The sequence below is a fragment of the Rissa tridactyla genome, chromosome 14, assembly GCF_028500815.1.
Source record: "Rissa tridactyla isolate bRisTri1 chromosome 14, bRisTri1.patW.cur.20221130, whole genome shotgun sequence".
NCBI classification, from domain to species: domain Eukaryota; kingdom Metazoa; phylum Chordata; class Aves; order Charadriiformes; family Laridae; genus Rissa; species Rissa tridactyla.
Window position 1 is genome coordinate 11,707,335 of NC_071479.1, and position 21,001 is coordinate 11,728,335.

The 21,001-nt window shown below is 56.3% G+C and overlaps 1 protein-coding gene across 1 annotated transcript in view; it reads left to right on the forward strand.

Moving 5' to 3' along the window:
* The first annotated feature begins 591 nt into the window (after positions 1 to 591).
* Positions 592 to 21,001, forward strand: part of RGS3 (regulator of G protein signaling 3) — an 87,552-nt gene continuing 67,142 nt past the window's right edge. Inside the window, exons 1-9 of the mRNA XM_054220793.1 lie at positions 592 to 724; positions 5,395 to 5,544; positions 13,083 to 13,133; positions 15,421 to 15,479; positions 16,173 to 16,267; positions 17,163 to 17,231; positions 18,044 to 18,104; positions 20,053 to 20,143; positions 20,800 to 20,867. Coding sequence (XP_054076768.1) covers positions 694 to 724; positions 5,395 to 5,544; positions 13,083 to 13,133; positions 15,421 to 15,479; positions 16,173 to 16,267; positions 17,163 to 17,231; positions 18,044 to 18,104; positions 20,053 to 20,143; positions 20,800 to 20,867 — 675 coding nt within the window. The 5' untranslated portion in view covers positions 592 to 693. The remainder of the gene's footprint in view (positions 725 to 5,394; positions 5,545 to 13,082; positions 13,134 to 15,420; positions 15,480 to 16,172; positions 16,268 to 17,162; positions 17,232 to 18,043; positions 18,105 to 20,052; positions 20,144 to 20,799; positions 20,868 to 21,001) is intronic.

Genomic DNA, 21,001 nt, shown 5'->3' on the forward strand with positions numbered 1-21,001 from the left:
AGGTTTGTCTGTCTGCCCTGTATGGCGGAACTTGCTAATCCCTGAAATCTGCCCTCAGGATTGCCCAGAAATAGCCCAAACCTTTTCTGTTCCAATCCTCTTACCATCTGGGAAGCCAGGTAGTTTTTCTCAGTCTGATTTAGTTTCCTTAGTTTCAAAGCCAGCTTCAGCCTTGTGGGTTTTCTGTGTGCATATGTTACCCTTTTGCCTGGAGTAACTGTCTGAGCACGTGTTTGGATTTGAATATCCAGCCACAGGCACATCTTAGTGCTGGCAAACTGAAATTTGTGTCTGAGAACTGTGTTAAATTTTAAAAGAAAGTCATTAACTCCCAAGCCAACCAGCTGAATGTGCGGTTTGCTGGAGACTGTAATAGAAATGCGGGTTAAGGTCAGTGCCCAGAGGTTTGAATGTTAAGAGGGAAGTTAGAAAGAGTCGTTACCTCGCTGTTGGGAGCTGTTAGAGAAAGGGGCCGTTACGCCACCGCCACCATCTCTTCCCGGCATGCGATTTAATTTGTAACTTCCTAATACTGGAGCTCTGCTCGCCTGGGACATTGATATACTGTTTCCCCCCCCTCCCCCTTTACAGCATTGCCAAGGTCAAGAGCTCGTGGTGGCTAAATCACAGCTTGAGCGCAGGATGGTGGTGCTTGGACGGTGCTGGAGAGAGTGACCATCCCGTGTGGGAGCCATGGAGCAGCTGGGAGAGCCAGGGCTCACGCGTGAGTGCTCAGATTTCTCCGCTTAAGTTTGCAGTGCTGCTCTGTCTCCTGGGTGAAGGGTGGGTTATGGCTGTGCAGGTGCCTTGTTATCACCACTGAAACGGATCCCGGTGCTTGGAGGAGATGAGGGACTGTATCTCCCACGTGCCCTTTGTGGGGTGTTGGAGGTGCCCAGCTCCTTGCAGGATCACATTTGACCTCGTGCTCTCTGTTAGTGTCTTGTGCTGCGGGATGGAGCAGACTTGAATCTGCTGGATTTGAGAGTTAGGAGTGATTTTTTTGCAGACAGTGTGCCTCAAGTCCTCTGGAAGGGCAGTGTGGGTGACTCCCATGGCCTTGGAGTCCCAGAGTCCCGCAGACTCTTCTTTACCTTTTCTATTTATTTACTTTTTTTAATTTTGAAAAACACTATCTAATGAGATTCTTTTACCCAAACCTGTGAAACTGCCTGCTTTAGATAGACAGTGTCTTTGTTACTGCCCTGTTTGTCTTTCCTTTTGCCTCTTAAAAGCATTTTGCAATAACGACATGGAGAGGGGAGGCTTTGTGTCAGCCTGGGGAGCTCCTGGGAGACAAGGTGTCATGTAAAACACCTCTCACCGCTTGCTGCGTGTGCTGGGGAGAGCTGCAGGCTTGGCAGTGCCGGAGAGGAGCAGCACAAGCCATGGCCTCGCTGCTGTCGTGGGGACGTGTGGTGAAGGAAAGGACATGGCGAGGCTGGGCTGGCACACGCTCTGCTTGCACTAGCAGAGGCTCAGGTACCTGGGGTGGCAGAGTGGATCCATCATTTGTTCCCTCAGTAGGACTGCTTGGTGTTGCGTGTCCTGTGGGATGAGATGTGCTGGTCATTGCTGGGGATGCTGTGTGCTGAAACGTCCAATCCCGGACTGTATTTTTTTTCAGTGCCAAGTAAGTTTGCTGGGATAAACTTTAATTTTGATGTGTAGCAGATGGAGGTCACTGGAAATGTCAGCAAATGGATTCAGCTGAACAAATGAGGGGAAGAGTTTTTGATAAGCCTGAAGGGAGAAACATTTTGAAGTGCCTTAGAGATTACCCTGTATCCCTGAGCAGTGCCCATCCCACCCGTGTGCTGGTTCCTGGTTGTCCAGAACAGTGCTTTGACACCATTTACCTGTGTCTGTGGTGCTCAGGCATCAACAGGGCTTCTGGGCGATGTGGCGAGGGATGGATGGATGTTGCAGACAGTGGCAGGGACCTTCTCCAACCCTCCTGTCCAGGAGGTGACAGCAGGACTGATTGTGACCCCAGATCTCTTCTGGGGACCTCCATCTGTGATCTTACTGTTAAACACAGCTGTAAGAGAGGTTTTGAGCCTCTGTGAGGTTTCTGTGCAGACCCCAGGGCTGGGATGATGAGGGGTCCCCAGGCCCTCCCTGTGGGGAGAAGGGGAGAGCTCTTGTAAAGTTCTGTAATGTAAATACATGTGACTCAGTTCCTCTCCCAGGTTCGCTGCCACTGCTACCTGTGAGGACAGGGGAGGAAGGACAGGGGATGAAGGTGAGGATGGGATGAAGGGGTTCATCCTCTCCCCAGCTCTGTGTCCAGGGCTCTCTTGCATGTCAGCAGATGTGGCTGGGATGTGGTAGAGGATGTGACACCTCCAGTTTCAGTTCGTTACAATTTGGATGAGCTCTGATCTTGGTGAGCTGTGCTGGAGCTGAAGGCTTCACTGCTGGGGAAAGCCAGACCTGTCCCGCTGGCTGTGCCTGTGTCTACAAGGAGAGCACAGAGCAGGCCATGGGGACGTGTTTGTAAATGCCGGGGTGCAAATATCTCCTTGGGCAGCTGGGACAGGGACCTGCAAGATGTTGTGGCATAGGCTGCATGCTTGGCCAGGTCATCTCTTCGCTGGAGAGCTTGCCTGTGGTACTCCTGGCTACTGGCAAAGGACTTGCTTCCTCTCTGCGTCTCCGTGTTCCCCTCTTTGTGTTTCTGGATTTTGTCGACTGCATTAATCCCCGCCTCACGCAAAGCAGCTGTTCCAGATGTGGGAAGCCAGGTACTTGTTATAGGCAGAGATGCTTTTATTACAGACCCCCAAGAGCTGGAGCAGCCTTTCCCCTCCTGTGTCCAACCACGCTCCACCAGACCTCGCCCTGAGCTTCGAGTGCCTGTTGGAGAGGCAGGAGCCAACAGCACTGACCTCCCTGTGGGTTACTGGGTCCTGAAGAATTCAGGAGTTCCGAAGGCTGTAGCGTAGCACTGGGGGCTGTGGGGCTACCAGGGAGCCAAAAGAGTTTTGTTGGTGGCCTAGGCTTGCAGGGTCTGGACCAGTGTCACCAGGCTGCATCGTCTGCTCGCCTCCCATGCCTCTGACATTGTCAGCCTTGCTGGGAAATGGGAATCCATCTTTCCCCTGTACTCAAATCCATCAGTGTCATGAGAAAAGACGGATGCGTTGGAGCTGCTGAGAAACCGGAGGTTGTGGGAGCTCCTGGTGCTCTGGCTCTGCCTGTCCCACAAGTGTTTCTGCTTGTTGCAACGTCCTGCACTGCTTGTGCATCATCTACGTTTTGGTTAGGGCAGCAAAGGCCACTATGGTGCTAAACAAACAAGCAGCAACTAAAGAATGAATCACACCTTTGTTAGCAGGAGGGCTGCTCAGCTGTGCCGACAGCTCTCGCCCACGGTTGTGCCTGGTGCCTCTTCCCCTGGGCTCTGCAGTTGCCTGGGTGCAGGAGGCTCCCGCAATGCAGCGCCCATGGGGATGGATCTGGGGGCTTCCCTGAGCAGGAAGGAGACTCTCGCAGCCCGAGTGGACTCAGCTCTGGGCCTTTCTTGCTCCACCGATCGCTGAGCTGTGTATCATACAGCTCGCATCCTGCCTCGCTGCTGTGCTGTGGGAACAAGGGATGAGGAGGCATCTGGCCTCTTTCCACCACCGGCCAGGAGCTTTGCGTGGGAGCTGCCAGCAGAAAGTCCTGCTAGGCCTTCACAGGCTCTAAATTTATTAGGAGGCAAGTAAAACAGCGAGTGGCATTAGCTGGCTGCTTGGCTGGGCGCTGTCTCAAGGCCTCTGTGGGTTGCCAAGGTTAGGGCTGAGCACTGCGGGGGGCAAGCAGCCCAAACAGAGCCACACTCTTTGTCTGGAGGCCTCTGGAGACTTGTCGGGTCATTGTTTGTCTCTCCCCCTGATGCCCAAAGGGGCTGTGATTTATGGCAGCGGTACAATAGGTGTCTGTTGGCAGTGATGGATTGGGCTGGCCAGAGAGCACCCCTCCTTCCTTCCCTCCCTTGCTCACTCTGTGTCCCTTCTGTTGCTTTTTCCTGCAGGTTCAGGCAGTTTTGCCAGTGTAAATTCAACTGAATCAAGCCAGTACCATGCCAGAGAATAAGCCAAACTCTGGGGGAAAAGACAGTTTTTCTAGCGAGCAAACAGCCTTTCCAAATGGCCTGCCCCTCTGTGCCAGGACGCTTTGGCTGGGGGCTGTGCAGATGGAGCTGGGGGGGTGTTTTGGGGTCCCTGAAGGGGTTGGGCAGTGTGCGCTAGGTGCTGTACGTCCTGGTACACGCTGCCATATCACGGGGCTGAGTGGCACTTGCTGGCTCCGAAGAGCTTGATGTTGCACCAAAATCACCAAAATCAGGCTGTTTTGCTTTTATGGATGGGGGGTGTGTGTGACACGGCTCCATCACGGGGCGAGGGACGCTGCTCTGCACCGCTGCCCCCACCGGGGAATTAACCTGTGACTCCACAGCTTGGGCTGCGTTTGCACTGGATCTGCGTAAGGGCAACAAAAGACACTTGTGCTGCACTAATCCCACGCTGCTCATCTCTGTGGAGGAAGCCTGGGAAAATGTTTCTGATCCTGAAGAGTTGCTGGGCCATGCTGATTCCTCTGCTCTGTGCCGTGGCCAGGAGATATCTCTCCATCAGGACTCCCATTTCCCGGTCTGTGCACTTTTATCTCCATCAGCATGGGATCCCGTGGCAGGTTCCCGGATGATGGTGTGATGACTGTGAGTGAGAAGGGGCAGACTGGGGCTGGTGTGCCATCTGTAGGGTGCTGGCCACAAGGAAACCATCCGATTCCTCCTCGTGCACAGCCCCCCTGCTGCTTTGAGCCCGAGCGCTTCAGTAGGTTGTGGGACGAAGATGGATCTGAGCTGGAGCCTTGCAAGATTGTCCTGAACACCCGGCAGTGGCAGGGCAGCATCTCCGGTGTTCTGGAGAGCTGCTTACAGGCTAACAAAGCTCTGACGGGGCTGGTCAGCTGTTTTAAATATAATAAAATACAACGGTGCTGAGGGGATGCACTTGGTGTGTGTCGTGTAAAGGGCCATGGCCAAGGCTGCAGCTGAGACGTGCACCAGGGGTGACTCCCTCTGAACATGGCTCTGGGTTCTGCTGTGACACTGGCTCTTGCCATCACTCCTTTCTGCACACAGGCAGGGCTGAGCAGTGGGGTGATGGTGTGGGACAGATGTGCCACGCTGCCAGCATGGGCCACGTTTGCGCAGAGCTGGCCAGGAGAAGCTCAGTGCAAGAGACCTGGCAGTGTGGTGTTCTGGGGAAGGCTGGGGCAAGGTGGAGACATCCCCTTGTGGCAGGTAGAACCAGGGGTACTGCAGAGCCTGTGATGTCCCCTGTGTCCCAGCTCCCCATCCGGCCATGTCCTGATCTTATCTCCTGTTTTCTCTGGCAGGGACAGGGCAAAGTCCTCGGTTGCTGGAGCTGCAGTGTCTGCCAGCCCTGACAAAGGGGCGATGTGGGGCTATACGATCCTCCCTGCGGAAGCAGAAGGGACCAGCTGGGAGCAGGAGGAAGATCAGCCATGCACGAGTGAAGGGGAAAGGTAAGTGATGGGGTGTGAGAGGGGCTGTGGGCCAGCCGGAGGCTCAGCCCTGGCCAGGAGTGTGTGGAGGGGGCGACGGTGGGGAGGAGTGGTGAGGGTGTGTGTCTTGGCACCCTGGACCCTACAGGAGATCTTGTCCTTTTCTGTCCCAGAGAGGTCAATATATTTAGTATTACTTTCAGCTGGATGTGGGCTGGGAAATGGAGGTGCCTGCGCAGCACTGACAGCACCCATCCGCACTGGCAGCACGTCTGCTCAGAGCCTGCGCTGGGCTGCACCCTTGGCTCTCCCGACCTTAGCGTGTCAGGGCTGAGCTCTCCCATTGCCCACCTCTGCCTGGGCCCAGGCCAGCAGGACCTGTGAATTGCCCACTCTCACCCAAAAAGCCCCTATGGGGCTGATAGGGGCTCACCACAGGCCCCACACGCTGCTGTGGATCCTGTAGTCTCACAGCATTGCCACGAGGAACCGAACTCATTGAGCATGGTGTTTCCTGCAGCATGGGGTGGTGTGGGAGCAGGTTCACTCTGCTGGAGATCAGTCCCCCATGGGGTCCTGCACCGTGGGGAGCAGGGCTGCGTGGATCCATGGGTGGGAAGCAGAGAGCTCTAGAGAGCCCAGTCTTTGGGGAGGGGGTTTTCTCAGAGAAACCATCTCCATCATTCCTCCACGCTCCTGTGCTCAGTGCTGGGTGCCTCCCAGTAAGCTGTGGAGCGGCGTCCAGAGCTGGTGGGTGTATCACCAGCTCCTGGGGGATGGGAAGGGCTGCTCTGGGGTCTTGCAGAGTGACCCCATGAGCCTGGGGGGCTGCGTGCCCCTTTTCTTGTCACACGAGAGCCAAGCAGGTAACCCATGCCCTGCCATCCCTCCTTCCCTTGTCTCACCCCCACAGACCCAGTTCTCCTGCACCCCTTCCTTGCCTAATTTCCCCAAAGATCTGTGGGTGCTGCTGTGTCGTGTTGCTCCAGTGGGACAGTTCCCCCAGCAGCTGAGCATGTGCTAGCAAACCCGATGGCACGGACACTCAAGGGGGTTACTTACAGCCTGGCACACTGCGGAGGAGAGGAAATGTTTTCCCCTTTTCCCAGGAGCTCGTTCCGGGTGCCTGAGCAGGGTGGCGGTGGGATGGTGCCGGCGGGGTCTGCAGAGCGCAGTGCTCGGGCATGGCGGCGGCGCGGGGCTCGGGCCTGTTTGCTCAGGCAGGTGCGGTTCCCGTTCAAATCCGCGGGGCCAATGGGAGCCGCGCCGTTCAAACGTGCGGCGGTTGGACGCGCGTCCCATGGAAACCCGGCCACACGGCTGCTTGTCACTCCCGGCTTAAACGGCTGCTTGGCTTTGCCGGGCTGAGCAGGAAGGGCTCCAATTACTGGCTAATTAGGGGTGTCCTGCCATGGAGCCCGGCAGTGTCCACAGGGTCTCGCTCTGCACCCGCCAGGCTGACCCCCTGGGACCTTCTTTCTGCCTCACCACGTTCGGTAAGCAATGAGCCTGCAGCGCCGGGGAGCAGGGGGTGCCCGGGGGATGTGGCCGTGGCCCTGGCTGGTGTGGCACGGGGAGATGCAGCAGGTCGTGGCCGAAGCCCGGCGCGGTAGGACCGGGCTGGAGACCTCCTCCCCGAAGGCATTAACGCTGAGCAGCTGCCTGCTCGCTTCTGCCTCACTGAGCCGAAATAATATGTAGCTCCATTGAGCTGGTGAACCGGGGAGCACCCTGAAACCAAGCTGCAGCTGCTGAGGCGTGCTGCGGCAGCCAGCCCGCTGCTGAATTCCCCGCTCATTTTGCCCCCGGATGGGCACGAGCTGGGGTTACTGCGTAGGGCTGGCCAAAGCTGTGGTCCCCGTTAAGGCAGAGCCCCAATTTCCTTCTTTGCTCCTTGAGGGTTTTTCCGTGGCTGTTTCAGTTTTGGAGCATGGGCTTGAAGAAGCCCGTGGGCGGTGGTGGCTCGGCTCTGTTGGGCTGGAGCTGGCCCGGTGATGGCTGGGCTATGAGCCCTCTGTACCCACCCTACGGGCAGGTGAATTTGTCAGCAAATGCCATGGCCGTTGCTTGTGGTGTGTGGTGGCTTGTCAGCAGACATCCCATGCGGAGGGAAGCTGGGTGCCCTTCTCAGGTGCCATTTTTTAAGCAGTTTTCTTTCAAAGCTTCCACTTGTTTTAGCGGGCAGGGCAGGCAATGGTGCCATGTGCTGTTAAAGAGGCTGCAGGGAAGCAGAGAGTGGAGTTACATGAATGGAGCAGGGCATCCCTTCCCTGGGCAGCCAGGGATGCTGCTCCTTCCCCCTTTTGGCTTGTAAGCCAGACTGCTCAGGACAGCCTGGAAGCTGAAATGCCGCTGTCTGTGTGTGTAGGACTTATGCGTGACAAATAATGTGAGTTTTGTGGTGCCTCTTGGCTCTATAACCAAGTCCGGGCCAAGCATCGTCTCTGCAGCCACAGTTCCCTTCACGGGCTGACCATTGCGGGGGAGATGCAGCGTTGTGTGCTCTGGGCAGGAGAGCGGTGGCAGGACAGGGCCCGCACTGCGCTCTCCATCCGGGTGACCCAGGAGACGGCCTTCAAAAGGGCTGGTGCCAGGGCCTGGGGTTGTAGATGGTGATCTTGGGGTGCTCTGCCTTGTGCTCATGGGGACCTCCTGCCCAGGTGGGTACAAATGCCCTCTGCACCGATGGTTCTTGGTTGTCCCAGCTAGAGAAAAACCTGCATTTTTCCTGCAAGAAACTAGAAAAGCGTCTAAGGAGCAGAAAACCCAAATTTTCCATTTGTCACAGATCATCAGTAAGGAACAGATTTTCCTGCCTGCTGGGTCTGCTCCCAAAGGACGCCATTCACATGTCCCCTCCCTTAGCCTGGCAAACTTCTCTCATGGGTGGGAACCCCTTTGATTACCAGCTTGTGCTTGTTCATACCCAGTTTTTTCCCGTTCTGCTTGTGCCAGCTTTGTTCATCAGCTCGAATTGCCTCTCCTGGCCCTGTGGGGTCCAGATGGACGTGGCCTGGCTGCCCTCTCCGCTGCAGCCCTGCGAGCCCGGCTGAGCCCTGCTCTCTGTGATGGGGTGTGCACCCAGGAGCTGCGTGTGGGTCCTGTCGTGAGACCAGCTGTCTGCTCTTTTGTCTCCCTCTGGCCTTTCTCTGCACCTATTTTCATTTATAGCAACACGGGGGACCTGGACAAGCTGTGTCAGGGCCACTCTGCTGAAGCCGTTTGCTTCAGTTCATGTTAGAGATGTATCAAAAGAGGTAAATCCGGGGCATAATGTTTCTCTGACCCTCCGCTCTTGGGGCAAGGTGGAAATGCTGCCCAAGAACTTGTCTTGGTAGAGGTGGCGTTTCTGCCCACCCAGGTCTGGAGGAAGGTTACTGCTCAGTGCATCTGAGAAAATTCTGCCACTGAGCCGCTCTGTCCGAATGCAGACATTGGTACGGCAAATCCCTTCCCCCAGCTCCGGCTGGATCAGCTCCTTCTGACAGCAGCTTCCCTCTCTGGTCCCGGTCCCGTTGGCAAGCACTGGAATTGCCAATGCTGCTTCCCCGGCACCACCAGGCTGGGAGCCCTCTGGGGTCAGGCGAGCTGGCTGGGGCGGGCTGGGGTGTGCCATTTGTCCCTGCCCGTGCTTTGGAGGCAACTTGGAGGCGCTTGGGAGCAAAGAGAGACATGTCATCTGTTCCCCGCAGGGAGGAGAGGGCCTTTCCCACCCATACTCCCGAGTCCTTTCTACTAGGGGCCAATTTGTGGTACTTCTGAAAAAGGCAGAACTGCCCATTTTCTCCTCGCTTTTCTCTCTTTGGTGCTGGTGTAGCCTGTGACACGGGGACCACAGGCACTGTCCCAGCAGCAGCAGCACTGCACGCCATGCGCGAGGCTGTTGTCCCGCTGACCCCGTCCCGCATTGCGCAGAAGCCTTGTCCCCGTGTGCTGCCCTGGGAGCTGAGCGGCCCCAGCCGTCCCCAGCCCAGGCCTGGGCGTAGAGCTTCCTCCCCCCGAATTACCCAGCACAAAAGCTTCCTTTCTCCTCCCCAGGGCCCATTCATTACTGGGCTGACTCCTCGTCATGCTTGGTTAGACCGGGGCATTTTGCTTTCGTGTTGTAACGGTTGTTACATGCTAATGGTGGAACAGCGAGAGGGTTCCCACAGCCTCGGAGATCAGGAGATAGCAGAAGGGTTAAAGTCTTGGTCCAAGAGGCTGGGGAGGCATGGTGAAACTAGGGGACAATATTCTCCCTGTTGTAAATCAGTTTAGCTTCAATAGAGCTGTCCTGATTTACCCCACCTGGCTCTCGTCTTTACTTTCTCACCCTGCTCTCACATGCACGCAAAGACTTACATTTCCACATGTGCGCACACGTGCCCTCGAACAGGGACACACAGGGGAGCTGGAGAGAGATTTGAAAACTTTCTGTCAATGTTTTTTTTGGGTGAAAAATGAGACACGAGTTCTCTGAATTGTTAAACGATCCCAGAAGATATCCCCACCCCAGCAAACCTAAGCGCTTGGGTGCGTCTTTTGCAAAATGAAACATTGGTTTTTAATCTGAAAGATGCTTAGATGTCTGTGAATGATTTTTACAAGTTGGGTTTGTTTTTTTTTTTTTTTTTTTTTGTGTGTGTGTGTGTTTTGTAAGCTGGAGAACAAGTGAAAACGGGATATTTTGCTTTGGACGAAATGAAATGTGCTAATGATGCTTTCAGTCTTTTGATTCTTCGGGAGCATTGGGAAATGTTTAGTTTTGGCTTGAGCCAGAGCAATGACGCAGATTTCAGACCCTGTATCACCCCTGAAATCCACACACCCTATTCATGCTGGCAGGGGCAGCTCCCTGGGAAGCCCCCTGGGGAGGCGTTGAGAGGGACAGAGCTCTCCGTGCCTGAGCGGGGCCAGCGAGCCGGGGGCTGGCAGCCCCCTGTGACCCCAGCAGCGCTTCACGTAGACCCTGGCAAACGCCATCGGCCGAGCCTTTGTGCCAGTTGGAGGATTGTGGATAGATTTTAGGGCTGATGCAGAGTCATATGCGCATGGGAAAGCGCGTGTGTAGCTGTAAGTAAGCTGGCAGGGCAGAGCGGCCGCCCTGGGACCCGTGCCCTCGCTCAGCAGGGGTTTACACGTGTCCCAGGCGCTGGCCTCCCGCGCGGGGTCTGGGACCGCCTGGGTCTTCAAAGCTGGGAAGCAGTTGCTGGCAGACAGGTCCAGGCAGTGCTGAAAATCACAAATTGCAGCTCCGGGTAAGAGGTGGGAGCTCAGGGATCTGGCACGGGCACTTCAAAAGGCAGTGGGAACTGCAGGTTGGATTTGGAGCTGTTTACACAGCTGTTTACGCGGCTCCAAACGAGCTGGACGTTATTCGCAGCTCTGCTGAAGGGCCCTCGCCTGTGTGCAGAGCAGGCTGCGAGCACTGTATTCTTCTGTAGTTGTGCATGCTGCGTTTTCAGGTGGTGACTTTGCCTGTCACCAGCCAAAGGCACGTTTGGGATGCTCCTTCCTTCCTTCTTTAGAAATAATCCTCCCATCTCGTCCTTGCGCCTCTGCAGAGGGGTTTCTGTATCCAGAGGCCTGCCTGAGCGCCCCTGGCCTTTGTACTTGGGTTTCAGCTGACCCTGTCCCAAGTAGCCAAGCTCAAGAGAGGTTGGAGCTGCCCACGTAGTCCACACTGAGAGGAATTCCCCAGGAGGATGCTCAGGCTGAGCTGAGTTACTCTGGTCTGCTCCCTGTGGAACCCTGGTCTGACACTTCCCTGGCTCCATCCCTCCCACCTCCTCTCTTCGCTCTGAGTCCTCCCTTCCTCTCTCACCTGAGGTATTTTAAAAGGCACTGATGGGTACAAATGTTGCCCTTTGGGCTGCCATCTTGTACAGGTGGGCTCTGCAGCACCCGTGAGGGACTGCCGAGTCCCACGATGAGCTCTTGCTGCTGTGCTCTGCCAGGCCACACGGGGAGAAGTCTCCTTAAGGGCTGCTTGTGGAGCGGGTCAGGTCCTGGGTCATCCTTTAACAAGTCAGATCAACCTCCTGCTCCAAGAAAGAGCCTGTCATTGGCTCCAGGCGCTGGACCTTGGCACTTTGAGCTCTCTTCTGTGTTATTCTCTGCCCCGTTGAGGGGCAGAAGAGGACACCCCTGTGCTCTTATTAAGATCTGCTCTTTTGGCCTGTCAGTGAGTGTTGGAACCATCCTGCCTTTGACCTCTTGACCGTGCTTCTCGCTCTGCGCACGATGACAATGGGTGGCAGGTCCCCTGCAAGGCCTGGCAGTGGGGAGCCGGGCACCCCAGCCAGGTCCCTGCTTCCTGGCTTGGGGGATGGCTGTGGGTAAGCCACATTGGGTGCAAGGAATATCTCCATCCAGACCTGCTCCAAAGTCATGTAGCTCCTCAAGGCTCTTCCCTACCACCACCTCCTCCATCAGAAGCTCTCAGTGCTGTTGTGCAGGGAGCCAGGCGCTTCCCCAGAGTTGCTGTGTCACTGGGAGCCAGGGAGTCCCGCTTGGTCTCAGCCCCGCCAGGCTCTGTGGCAGAGGGATTGCAGGATGGTGGGGCATTGTTCTTCCGTGGGGGTTGGCAGCTCCTGGCCTCGTTGGCCACCTGACAGTTATTCAGTGTCAAAACACATGACTGTGAAAGCATTCTTGTTTAATCCTGGATGAAAGCAAGTATTGACTCCTGATTTTAGGAGATGACCTGTCTGCTCACTGGCCCGTACTGTCTGGGATCCCCAGGAAATGCAGGAGGCTGCGACGTGGGAGCTCTTGCCGTGCTTTGGTTTCTGGGGGCCGGGTTTGTGCTGTGAGCAGTGCCGCGTTAGTCCTTGTTGAGGAGTCTTCTCTGCCCGGCAGTGCCAGTGATAATGAACTGTTGCTGGACATGACAGTCAGTGAAGATGTTTCCCCCAAACCACGCTGGGCGGATGAGGCATGCAGCAGGGCGAGCAGGGAGGAGGGGTGCGTGGAGCGAGGTCCCGCGGCAGTGGATGGATGAAACCAGGTTAGTGCCATGGCCCAGGCTCCCCCGGCGGAGCCAGCCTTGGCTGACCTTGTGCTGGCATGTTCCTGCCACCAAAGGCACCGGTTGTCCTTGGCCTTCGTCCAGGCCATCTGCAGCTTGGCCCGCTGTCACCTTCTGCAGGGGTGACAGCCCCTCACCCGCACAGAAGCTCAGGGGAGAGGCAAAGGGGAAGTTGAATCTGGGCTGGGGGGAGGATTTGAGCACATTAAACAAGGGCTAATTCATCCCACAGCAACTGTTTCATCTTGGTGCTCCCGCTTCCCCTCTGCCATGGGCTCGTTCCTTCTCCCACCAGAGTTTACTGTGTGCTGAGAAAACAGTATTCAGGTTTTCCCGGAATGTTTTTGCATCTGGAGCCGTAAGACTTTCTTGGTAGCAGAAGATGTTTCCTCCCACCTCTTTCCCCCCAGCTCCCTGAGCGATGTCCTCGTGCCCAGTGGTGGGGAGGCAGGATGGGTCTGGCCCTGTGCAGACCTTGGAGCACAGGGTCCCGGGGGCGGCGTGCGAGCTCTGCCTCCTTCACTGTCCCTCCTCTCCTTTCCTCTAGGCCAGCTGAAGCTGTCCATCGAGGTGCAGGGCCGGATCCTGGTGCTGCATGGTGAGTATCTCCCTGGGGTGCGTGGTGAGGTGGCCCCAGAGCCCTGGTGGGCTAGTGATGGGGACAGGACTTCCATACCCTTTCTTCAAGCTCTTTGGAGCTTTGTGGCATGACTGGGGGCTCTTTGATTTAGAGGCCAAACCAAAATTTCTGGAGACCTTAATTGCTGGGTGACCACAGTGTGTTTTACATCCACCTGTATAATATTTTTTTCTTTAACTCCATGTGAAGAGAAAGAAGACAAATATAATTCAGAAAAAAAAATCTGAAATGCTTTGTCTCCACTGAAATGTCTTTTACGTTGGCCAAAACCGTTTGCCGGGATTTCCAAATTGTTCTCTTACCTCCAAATGCTGCATTTTTTTTAACACCAGCAACATTTCCTCAAAAAAAGTATTTGACCTGGTCCAGACTGGGGTTGCTGTCCCTCAAGCCATGGTGTGTTCCACTGGGGACAAGAGATACTTTTCTTTCTCTGGACACTCGGGCTTGGCCACCACAGCTGGGTACCGGTGCAGGAGAGCGATGCAGCATCTGGGACACAGGCTCCGTCGCAGCCATGAGGCAGGTCGTTGGGAACTCTGTCACTGCAGCTTGAATGGTGTTCATTAGAAAGGGCAATGAGAGTGTCGGAACTAGCTCTTCTCTTTAGGAAAAGCCTGTCTGGAGGCACCTGAGGGGGCCCTTAGGTTTGCTCCTGCAGTGATGGATGTGTGTCCTGGTCTCCTGGCACAGAGCTTTTTCTATCAGGGGCTCTTCAGAGCTTCATGATAAGTAAATGGTTAAAGAATCGAGGAAAAAGCCAAGAGTTTGAAATGGTCAGAGTAAAAATCCCCTCCCTGTGAACAGAGCAGGCTCGCTGTGCCCCGGATTTGGGCTTTGTAGGCTAAAAGGGAAAAGAAGGGCCGTGGGACTCTCAGTGCTCTTGGGGATGGCCGTGCTGTGTAGGGGAGAAGGCACCCCCATCCCAGAGACCTTCGTGGCAGGGCAGGAGGGGATGGAAAAGGCTTTCTCTTGAGCAATATGCCACCTTACAGCCCAGCCTCCCCCCGCCTGGATGGAAAGAAATGGGGGCAGAGGATGGCCTGAGCCCGGAGAGGCTGTAGGGACTGGCCGAGCCATGCACAGCCCCTGTTCTCCCCTCGGCAGCCATGGGAGCTTGCTGCCCTTTTCTGGCTGCACAGGCAAGCTTTGTAAAGAAACAACTGCAGGAAAATTTTGGGTGTTCTGGGTTTTTTTTTTTTTTTTTTTTCCCTCTCCCTCCAAGCTGTGTGTGGTTATGAGGGTCAGGCACAGGCTTTACCCTAAATCCCTCCATCTGGAGCAGCCCTGGCATGAGCTGGATGCGAGTCATTGTCCCGTTGTGATGCTGTCCCCAAAAGAGGGTCTGGGAAGAGGGAAATGGTCCAGCAAAGAGGCAAAGGAGGCTCAAGGTCTGGGACCTGACATCCCGCTGCACATGCCGGATGCTCAGGGTACTCGGTGTGGGCAGGAGGAGGCTGGGTGGCCTGGGGTGGTCCGTCTTGCTCTTTCATTCTCCACCCCAATGTCTTTAAACCCAAAGCAGGTCTGGCCAGAGGAGGAAGCTCTTGGTGCAGCCTGTCCTGGAGGAGCCCTGCAAACTGTTTTGTGAAGCACCAGAGGGTCTTGCAGAACGCTTTTCCCCTTGTGCATTGGGATTTCTGTGGGGCTCATCATATTTATTAGGAGCACGTATCTGTCTGTGACAAAGGCAAAGTCACTGCTGCCTTGCCGGGTGTGTTAGGAGGGAGCATAGCCTGGTTCCGACAGCCCATGCTGGGCTATCCAGCCTCTGCTGCACATCTATTGCCTCCAGCCACCCGGCTGGGAAACGCAGGGTTCCAGCTGTCAGCAGCAGTGCAACGCTGAGTCCCTGCTGGCGGGGCTGCCATCAGGATGCGGCCGTTGATATTTAACTTGATGATACATTTGTCTGCGGGGCAGGAAGCCCAGAGCTGTGTGAAGTCAGGCAAATAAAATGCAATTTGCCATCCGGATGCCGAACTGCATCTGCCGCCAACCTCACCCACAGACGCTTGTATTTATAGCACGGGTATATTAAGGAAAAAAAATACAATAACCCCCTTCACCTGTTTGTGGGTGCCCAGTGAGAGCAGGCTGCTGGGGAGGTGTGCGCAGCATCCTGGCGGGGTAGGAGACGGGTTCAGCCCCACAAGGAGGGAGCACCCCAAGGAACAGGGCGCTGTGGCGTAGGAAGATGCCTTCCGTGCTGCTTTGGAGCTTGACCGATTCATTTCCTTTCCAGTCATGGAAGCAAAAGGTCTGATGGGAAAGGAGTGCCGGACATGCGACTCCTACGTGAAGGTGGGTTCTCCTGGGGCTCTGCTTGGGGAACTTGGTGCTTTCTTGGGGTTTTGGGGTTGGCTTCTCTAAGCATCCTCAGGGCTGCCTGTCCCTTCCCCTTCCTCCTCTGTCCTGCTCTGGCTGAGCACCTGTAGTGTGCAGGGAGGTGTCTGGTCTCTTGCCCAGTACTGGAGGGCTCACTGGTTTTGTTGGCATGGTGCTGCATGGAACCACAAAAGTGGAGGACGGGAGCCTGCTAAGGGCTGTGTCAACTCATTGCTCATTGCAAGAGCATCCCACTGGGTGCCCAAGGGCTGGTGGGGACAAGCGTTTGGCCAGCACAATATGGCTCAGGGCTCTCCTGGAGGTCGCTTTGGCAAGCTGCTCCCACCATGGTGTGTACAGTGAAGCATGTCCCCTACGAGGGGGCTGCAAGTCAGAGACCGACCAGCAACACTTACGTACATACCTTGTTTTTTCTGCTGCTTTCCTTCCCTCCCCTGCCCCAAGGAGTTTTGTGATACAATTACTTGACGCCCATACAGTAAAGTGATCTAAACCAGCCGTTAACACAGGCTCAGCTGGATCTTTGAGGCTTAGCCATCCATAAAAGTGGCTGTGCCGGTCTCCTGCCACCGCGGCGGCAGAGCTGGCAGCTGTGAGCCAGTGCTTGCTCTGAGAGTGCTAACACGCTGCTTGTTTTCCTCTGTAAAGATGTCGATCGTGCCAGATGCTGACTGGAAGTGCAGGCAAAAGACGAAGACTGTGCCAGACAGCAAAAATCCTGTCTTCCACGAGCACTTTCTTTTGTGAGTATGACAGGGCAGGGGTAGCTCTGACCCATCCGTCAGCGCCGTGTTCACACTGAGCAGTGGGGGACCCACATGGCTGCTGTCCTGGGGTGCCCTCTTGAAGCCAAAACCCCGTGTTTACTTTTGCATTATGATCTATAATAAACACGCATCATGCATGAGCAGGTCTGCTGCTGAGATGAGGAGTGACAGGCATTATTCTGCTGTTTTTTATAGCTGAAATGCCTTGAACTTTTGGGCAGAGCTCTGCGGAGGCTCACAAAGCTGTCAGCACACAGCATGGCAGCGGCGCTCCCGCACGGTTGGACTTTCTTGCTGGGCAGGAGTTGGGCAAACACGCTCCATTTCCTAGACCTTACACCTGCAATAGTATGGGCAGCGGTGTGAATGAGGAAGGTAAAAGGATTTCCTATAGCTACAGCATGTCTCTGCATGGGAAAGGAGCTGTACGGCTCGTTGTGTTTCAGTAAAGCTTGTCATTGCCAGCTGAGTCTATCAGACCTCTCTCTGCTCACACAGCATTTAATCTGGCACAGGATGGTTGTTTCAGAGCATGGACTGTGGCATGTTCCTTGTATTTACCCTTTGATGTTGGATGTGTGTCTTTCTGCAAAATTTTCTTCCCCTTACCCCACCGGAACGGCGTCCCCGGTCCCTGCCCAGGAGAGGTCACATCCCTTTGCGGCTCTCTGTCAGGAATGAGTGAATTAGTGCAACAGTGGCTCATCTGAGGAGGTTACCGTTTGGGGTGATGTTGCATTCTCTGTGCAGAGAATGGAGGAGAAGACCTGGCTCTGAGGAGGGCGAGGGGTCTCTGGCTGTGAGGGCAGCCCTTGCCGAGCGCTCCTGGGGAAGACTGGTGCTCACGAGCTGTCCTCTCTGCTTGTTACAGCCCAGTGCAAGAGGAGGATGAGCACAAACGTCTCCTGGTCACAGTCTGGAACCGAGAGAGAAATTCCAGGTAAGGGGCTGCCAGCCTGCCGTACGATCTCTTTCAAACGGGGCTGGTGTGGCAGCGGACCTGCCATCTGCTCTGGCCGCCCCATGTGAGCTCCACCAGCGCCGTGGGGCTCGAGGGCTGGCCTTGACGTCAGGGCTGGTCGGTGAGGCGGGGGGAGCTGAGCAGCAGCGCTGGGACTGGGACCTGCTGGTGGGGCCATTCTCATGGGCAGCCCGTGCTGGTGAGCACCAGGCTGCGTGCAGGCTGGTCGGGAGGAAATCCTGCCCTTGCTGCTCTCCGTCGGCATTGCTGCTGCTTGGCAGCCATCAGCTGGACCGGTGTTTAAAAATCCTGCAGCCGCTCATGCCTGCGCTGCTAGCTAAAGCCAAGTGGGGCTGAATCCTGGTGCTGGGCTTGGGGACCTTCCCTGCCTCTGGGGACAATGCAGGGTGGAGGAACGAAGGTCCCTTCCAACCCCTACCATTCTGTGATTCCGTGAAAGCCCATCAGCGAAGGGGTCTGGCGCCTCGCAGGCTGTGCTGCCTGCTCAGGCAAGTGGCATCTGCCTCCTCGGGCAAGCTCCTGCCGGTATCAGGTAGGCCGGAGGTGACCAGGATGCTTCAGCCCAGCTCCTCCTTGCCCCTGCTGCAGCCGAACTGCGTGGTGACACCACGCTTGCCCAAAGCATGGAGAGGGAGGCACAGCCTGGGCGCTGCCTGGCTCCCAGCGTGGGCAGGGATGTTTGCGGGGTCCCCACAAAGGGGTGCATGGGGGGAGCTGGTCCCCGGGAGTTTTCAACAAGTGTGCGTTGATGGTCTCTGGCTCTCCTGCAGACAGAGTGAACTGATCGGCTGCATGAGCTTTGGTGTGAAGTCCCTCCTGACCCTGGACAAGGTACCTCCGTGCCGGAGCGCAGCGCGTGGGATTGGGGCCTGGCTGTCTCAGGTCGGTGGGTGCAGATAATGCACCGTTAGGGCAGGAGCAGGCCGTCTCCACCGTGGGACAAAGATGCTCTGAAGGTCCCTAGGGAATTCCCTGGTCCTGCTCCCAATATGGACGGCCACTGTGGGACTGGTGTTGGTGTGTCGGCTGGAGGCAGGGATGGGGAGGCCTAGAGGAGGGATCCTAAGGACAGGGGACCATCGCTCCGTTCTGCAGGGACGCAAAAAGAATAGCAGCAATTGGGAGTGCAGAGAGGTGGCCCCAGTGAGTGCTGCCTGGGGGACAGGAGATGGGGCCAGCCTTGCTCAGCCTGCCGGCATGTCACAACGGACACGTTGCTGCTGGTGGCTGAGTGGGTGCGATGGTGGGGACACGCTCCTCTGAGGAGGAGTCTGCCTGGTTCCCTGTCCTCAGCAGCAAGGTCTTCGCCAGCTGAGGTGGTGGCGGGGGCAGGGCAAATGCAGAGGTCTCGGGCAGTTCCTGGGGGCAGCGGTGCTGCCAGGCTGTCTCTGTGCCAGAATCCCTGTCCCCACTGCTGCGGATTTGGTCACAGTACTGCTGCCCCAGCCTGGCTGCTGCTTGGTAATACAGCTTTCACATCAGCTGGGATTGCCTTCCTAAAGCAGCCTGCAAGGCTGCTGCTGTGAATGACTCCAGCTGATCCACTAAAACATGGAAACATTTCATCCGAGCTGCCAGTGGTTAGGGGTTTCATCCCTGCGCGGCCCTGGTCTGGTGTCGGCACGTCAGAGTATCTCGGCACGCTGGGAGGGCTTCGTGAAAGTGTTAGTACATCACCTGAGGTGTGGAAATTTACACCCTAGCAAGAGGTTGAAAAGGAGCTATTTGTGGCAGTGCCCTGAGAAGAGGGTAAGAGGTAGCTTGAGTGTGCCCTCCTCTGGAATTTGGACAAGTGAGATGCAGCTTTTCTTTATAACGGTGATGATAATTAGGCAGAGCAGCTCTAAACTGCAGCTCTCCCCAGGAGGAGCCTCTGCTCTGCTCATATTTGGCCTCCCCAAAGACGTCCCCTCCTTGTCAGATTTTGGCAGTGTGTTTCACAAGGTATCATTGCGTGCAGAGAGGGTGGAGTGTCCATGTGTATAGCACCTACGCGCAGCACCCTGCTCTGGCAGGGATGGGAGGAGGAAGCTGGTGGCATGTGGTCCTCCCGGGACCTCAGCTGGGGCTAAGATGAGCTGTCTCCTGGGTGCTGCGTGATGCTGCTGGATATTCCCCCTCTCCTCAGTTTCCTCATTGGGGATTTAAATCACTCATTTTTAAATGATCACCTTCCTCTGGTCTCTGGGACCATGGTTCCTACATCCCCATCTGACTCCTGGGCCTTGGTCCAGGATGGTCGATCCCTTTGGCTTCCACCAGCTGCCCAGGCAGCAATGGGAGACAGCGATGGCTCCCTGGAAGAGAGGCGAGGGATCGCCGAGTCCAGCTCTGTCCCCTTGGCTGCCCTGGCCACATGGGTGTGGGACAGGGGCAAAGGGAGCCCTGCTGAGGAGCACCCAGCACTGCTGGAGGTTTGGGCATCCTCCCCTGGGGATAGGGCTGGAGCCGTGTGCTCCCTGTGAGACTGCCGGCTGCTGCAAACACGATATGGAGGGATTTACTGGAGACTGGCTGTTTTCTTGCACCCTGTCTCCCTCTAAAAACCTGGAAGCTCATTACTGCAGAGGTTCTTGGTCCCTTCTTGCAGGTGGATGGGATTTTAGCTGTTCCTGTGTATCCGAAGGGAAGGACTCGGGCTGTGCCTCTATGTGCAAGCATGTGTGGGCATGGGATGGCTCCTGCAATGGGACCCCTCTGGGGCTGTGGGCAACCAGTCTGAGTTAAATGGCGAGTGAGTACCTGCCCCTGCAGCGACGGCTTCTCTCCTCCCACCCAGGAGATCAGCGGCTGGTACTATCTCCTTGGGGAGGACCTGGGCAGGACCAAGCACCTGAAGGTGGCCATGCGGCGGCTGAAGCAGAGCAGAGGTGCGTCTCCCCGCTGGGATGTCCCAGGGACTGTTGCAGGGTTTGGAAGAGGAGTCAGTCTTGTGTCTGTCCCTGTGCTGGCATGGAGGAGCCCCCAGCCCCTTCACACCTCTGCCCTCATGAGCACTTCTCAGCCCTCTGATGCTCAGTGGGCACCAGGATCCCAAAATACCAGCGTGGGCGAGATCCTGGATGGCTTAGCAGGCTCTAGACGGGCACCAAACTCTCCCCTTCAACCCTTGTTCCTCCTTACCTGTGGCTGTCTGGGGCTCTGTGGGGACCCCAACATTGCAGCTGCATCTCTCCCTCTTGCTGGGCCTTTCATCGTGCTGATTCCTCCCTCTCAGACTTGGGACTGATCCCATGGCCGGACTCTGTTTGGCTGCTGGGGTCTGTGCAGGACGGCAGGGAGCTCTTCCTCCTGCCTTGGCCTTGCTGCCAGGGTGTGTGGAGGAGGACGGGCTGGCACAGAGCAGGGTGACGGCGGTGTCCCAGATGTGCAACCCCCTCCTGCCGTGCAGGGCTGCCCCAGCCTGGAGGAGATGTGCCTGTGGCATGTAAAGATCTTACATATAGCGTGTAGATGCAGCGAGGAGGGAGAGGGATTGTCAGGAGATGTGTGCTGTTGGGCTGAGATGGCCTTTCCCTTTTTTTAGAGCCGACGCTGGGAAGTCAGGGTGCAGCGCAGGAAAGCCAGGATCCTGTGACCATGAAGCAGCTGAAGGTAGGTATGACGGGGCTATGACCCACAAGGGGTGCGAAGACGTGGGGCTAGCTGCAGAGCCTGCGCGGAGAGGTTACCAAACGAGCCAAGGGGCAGAGTATTAGCGAGGGCGATGCTGAGGTGGGAGCTGTGTC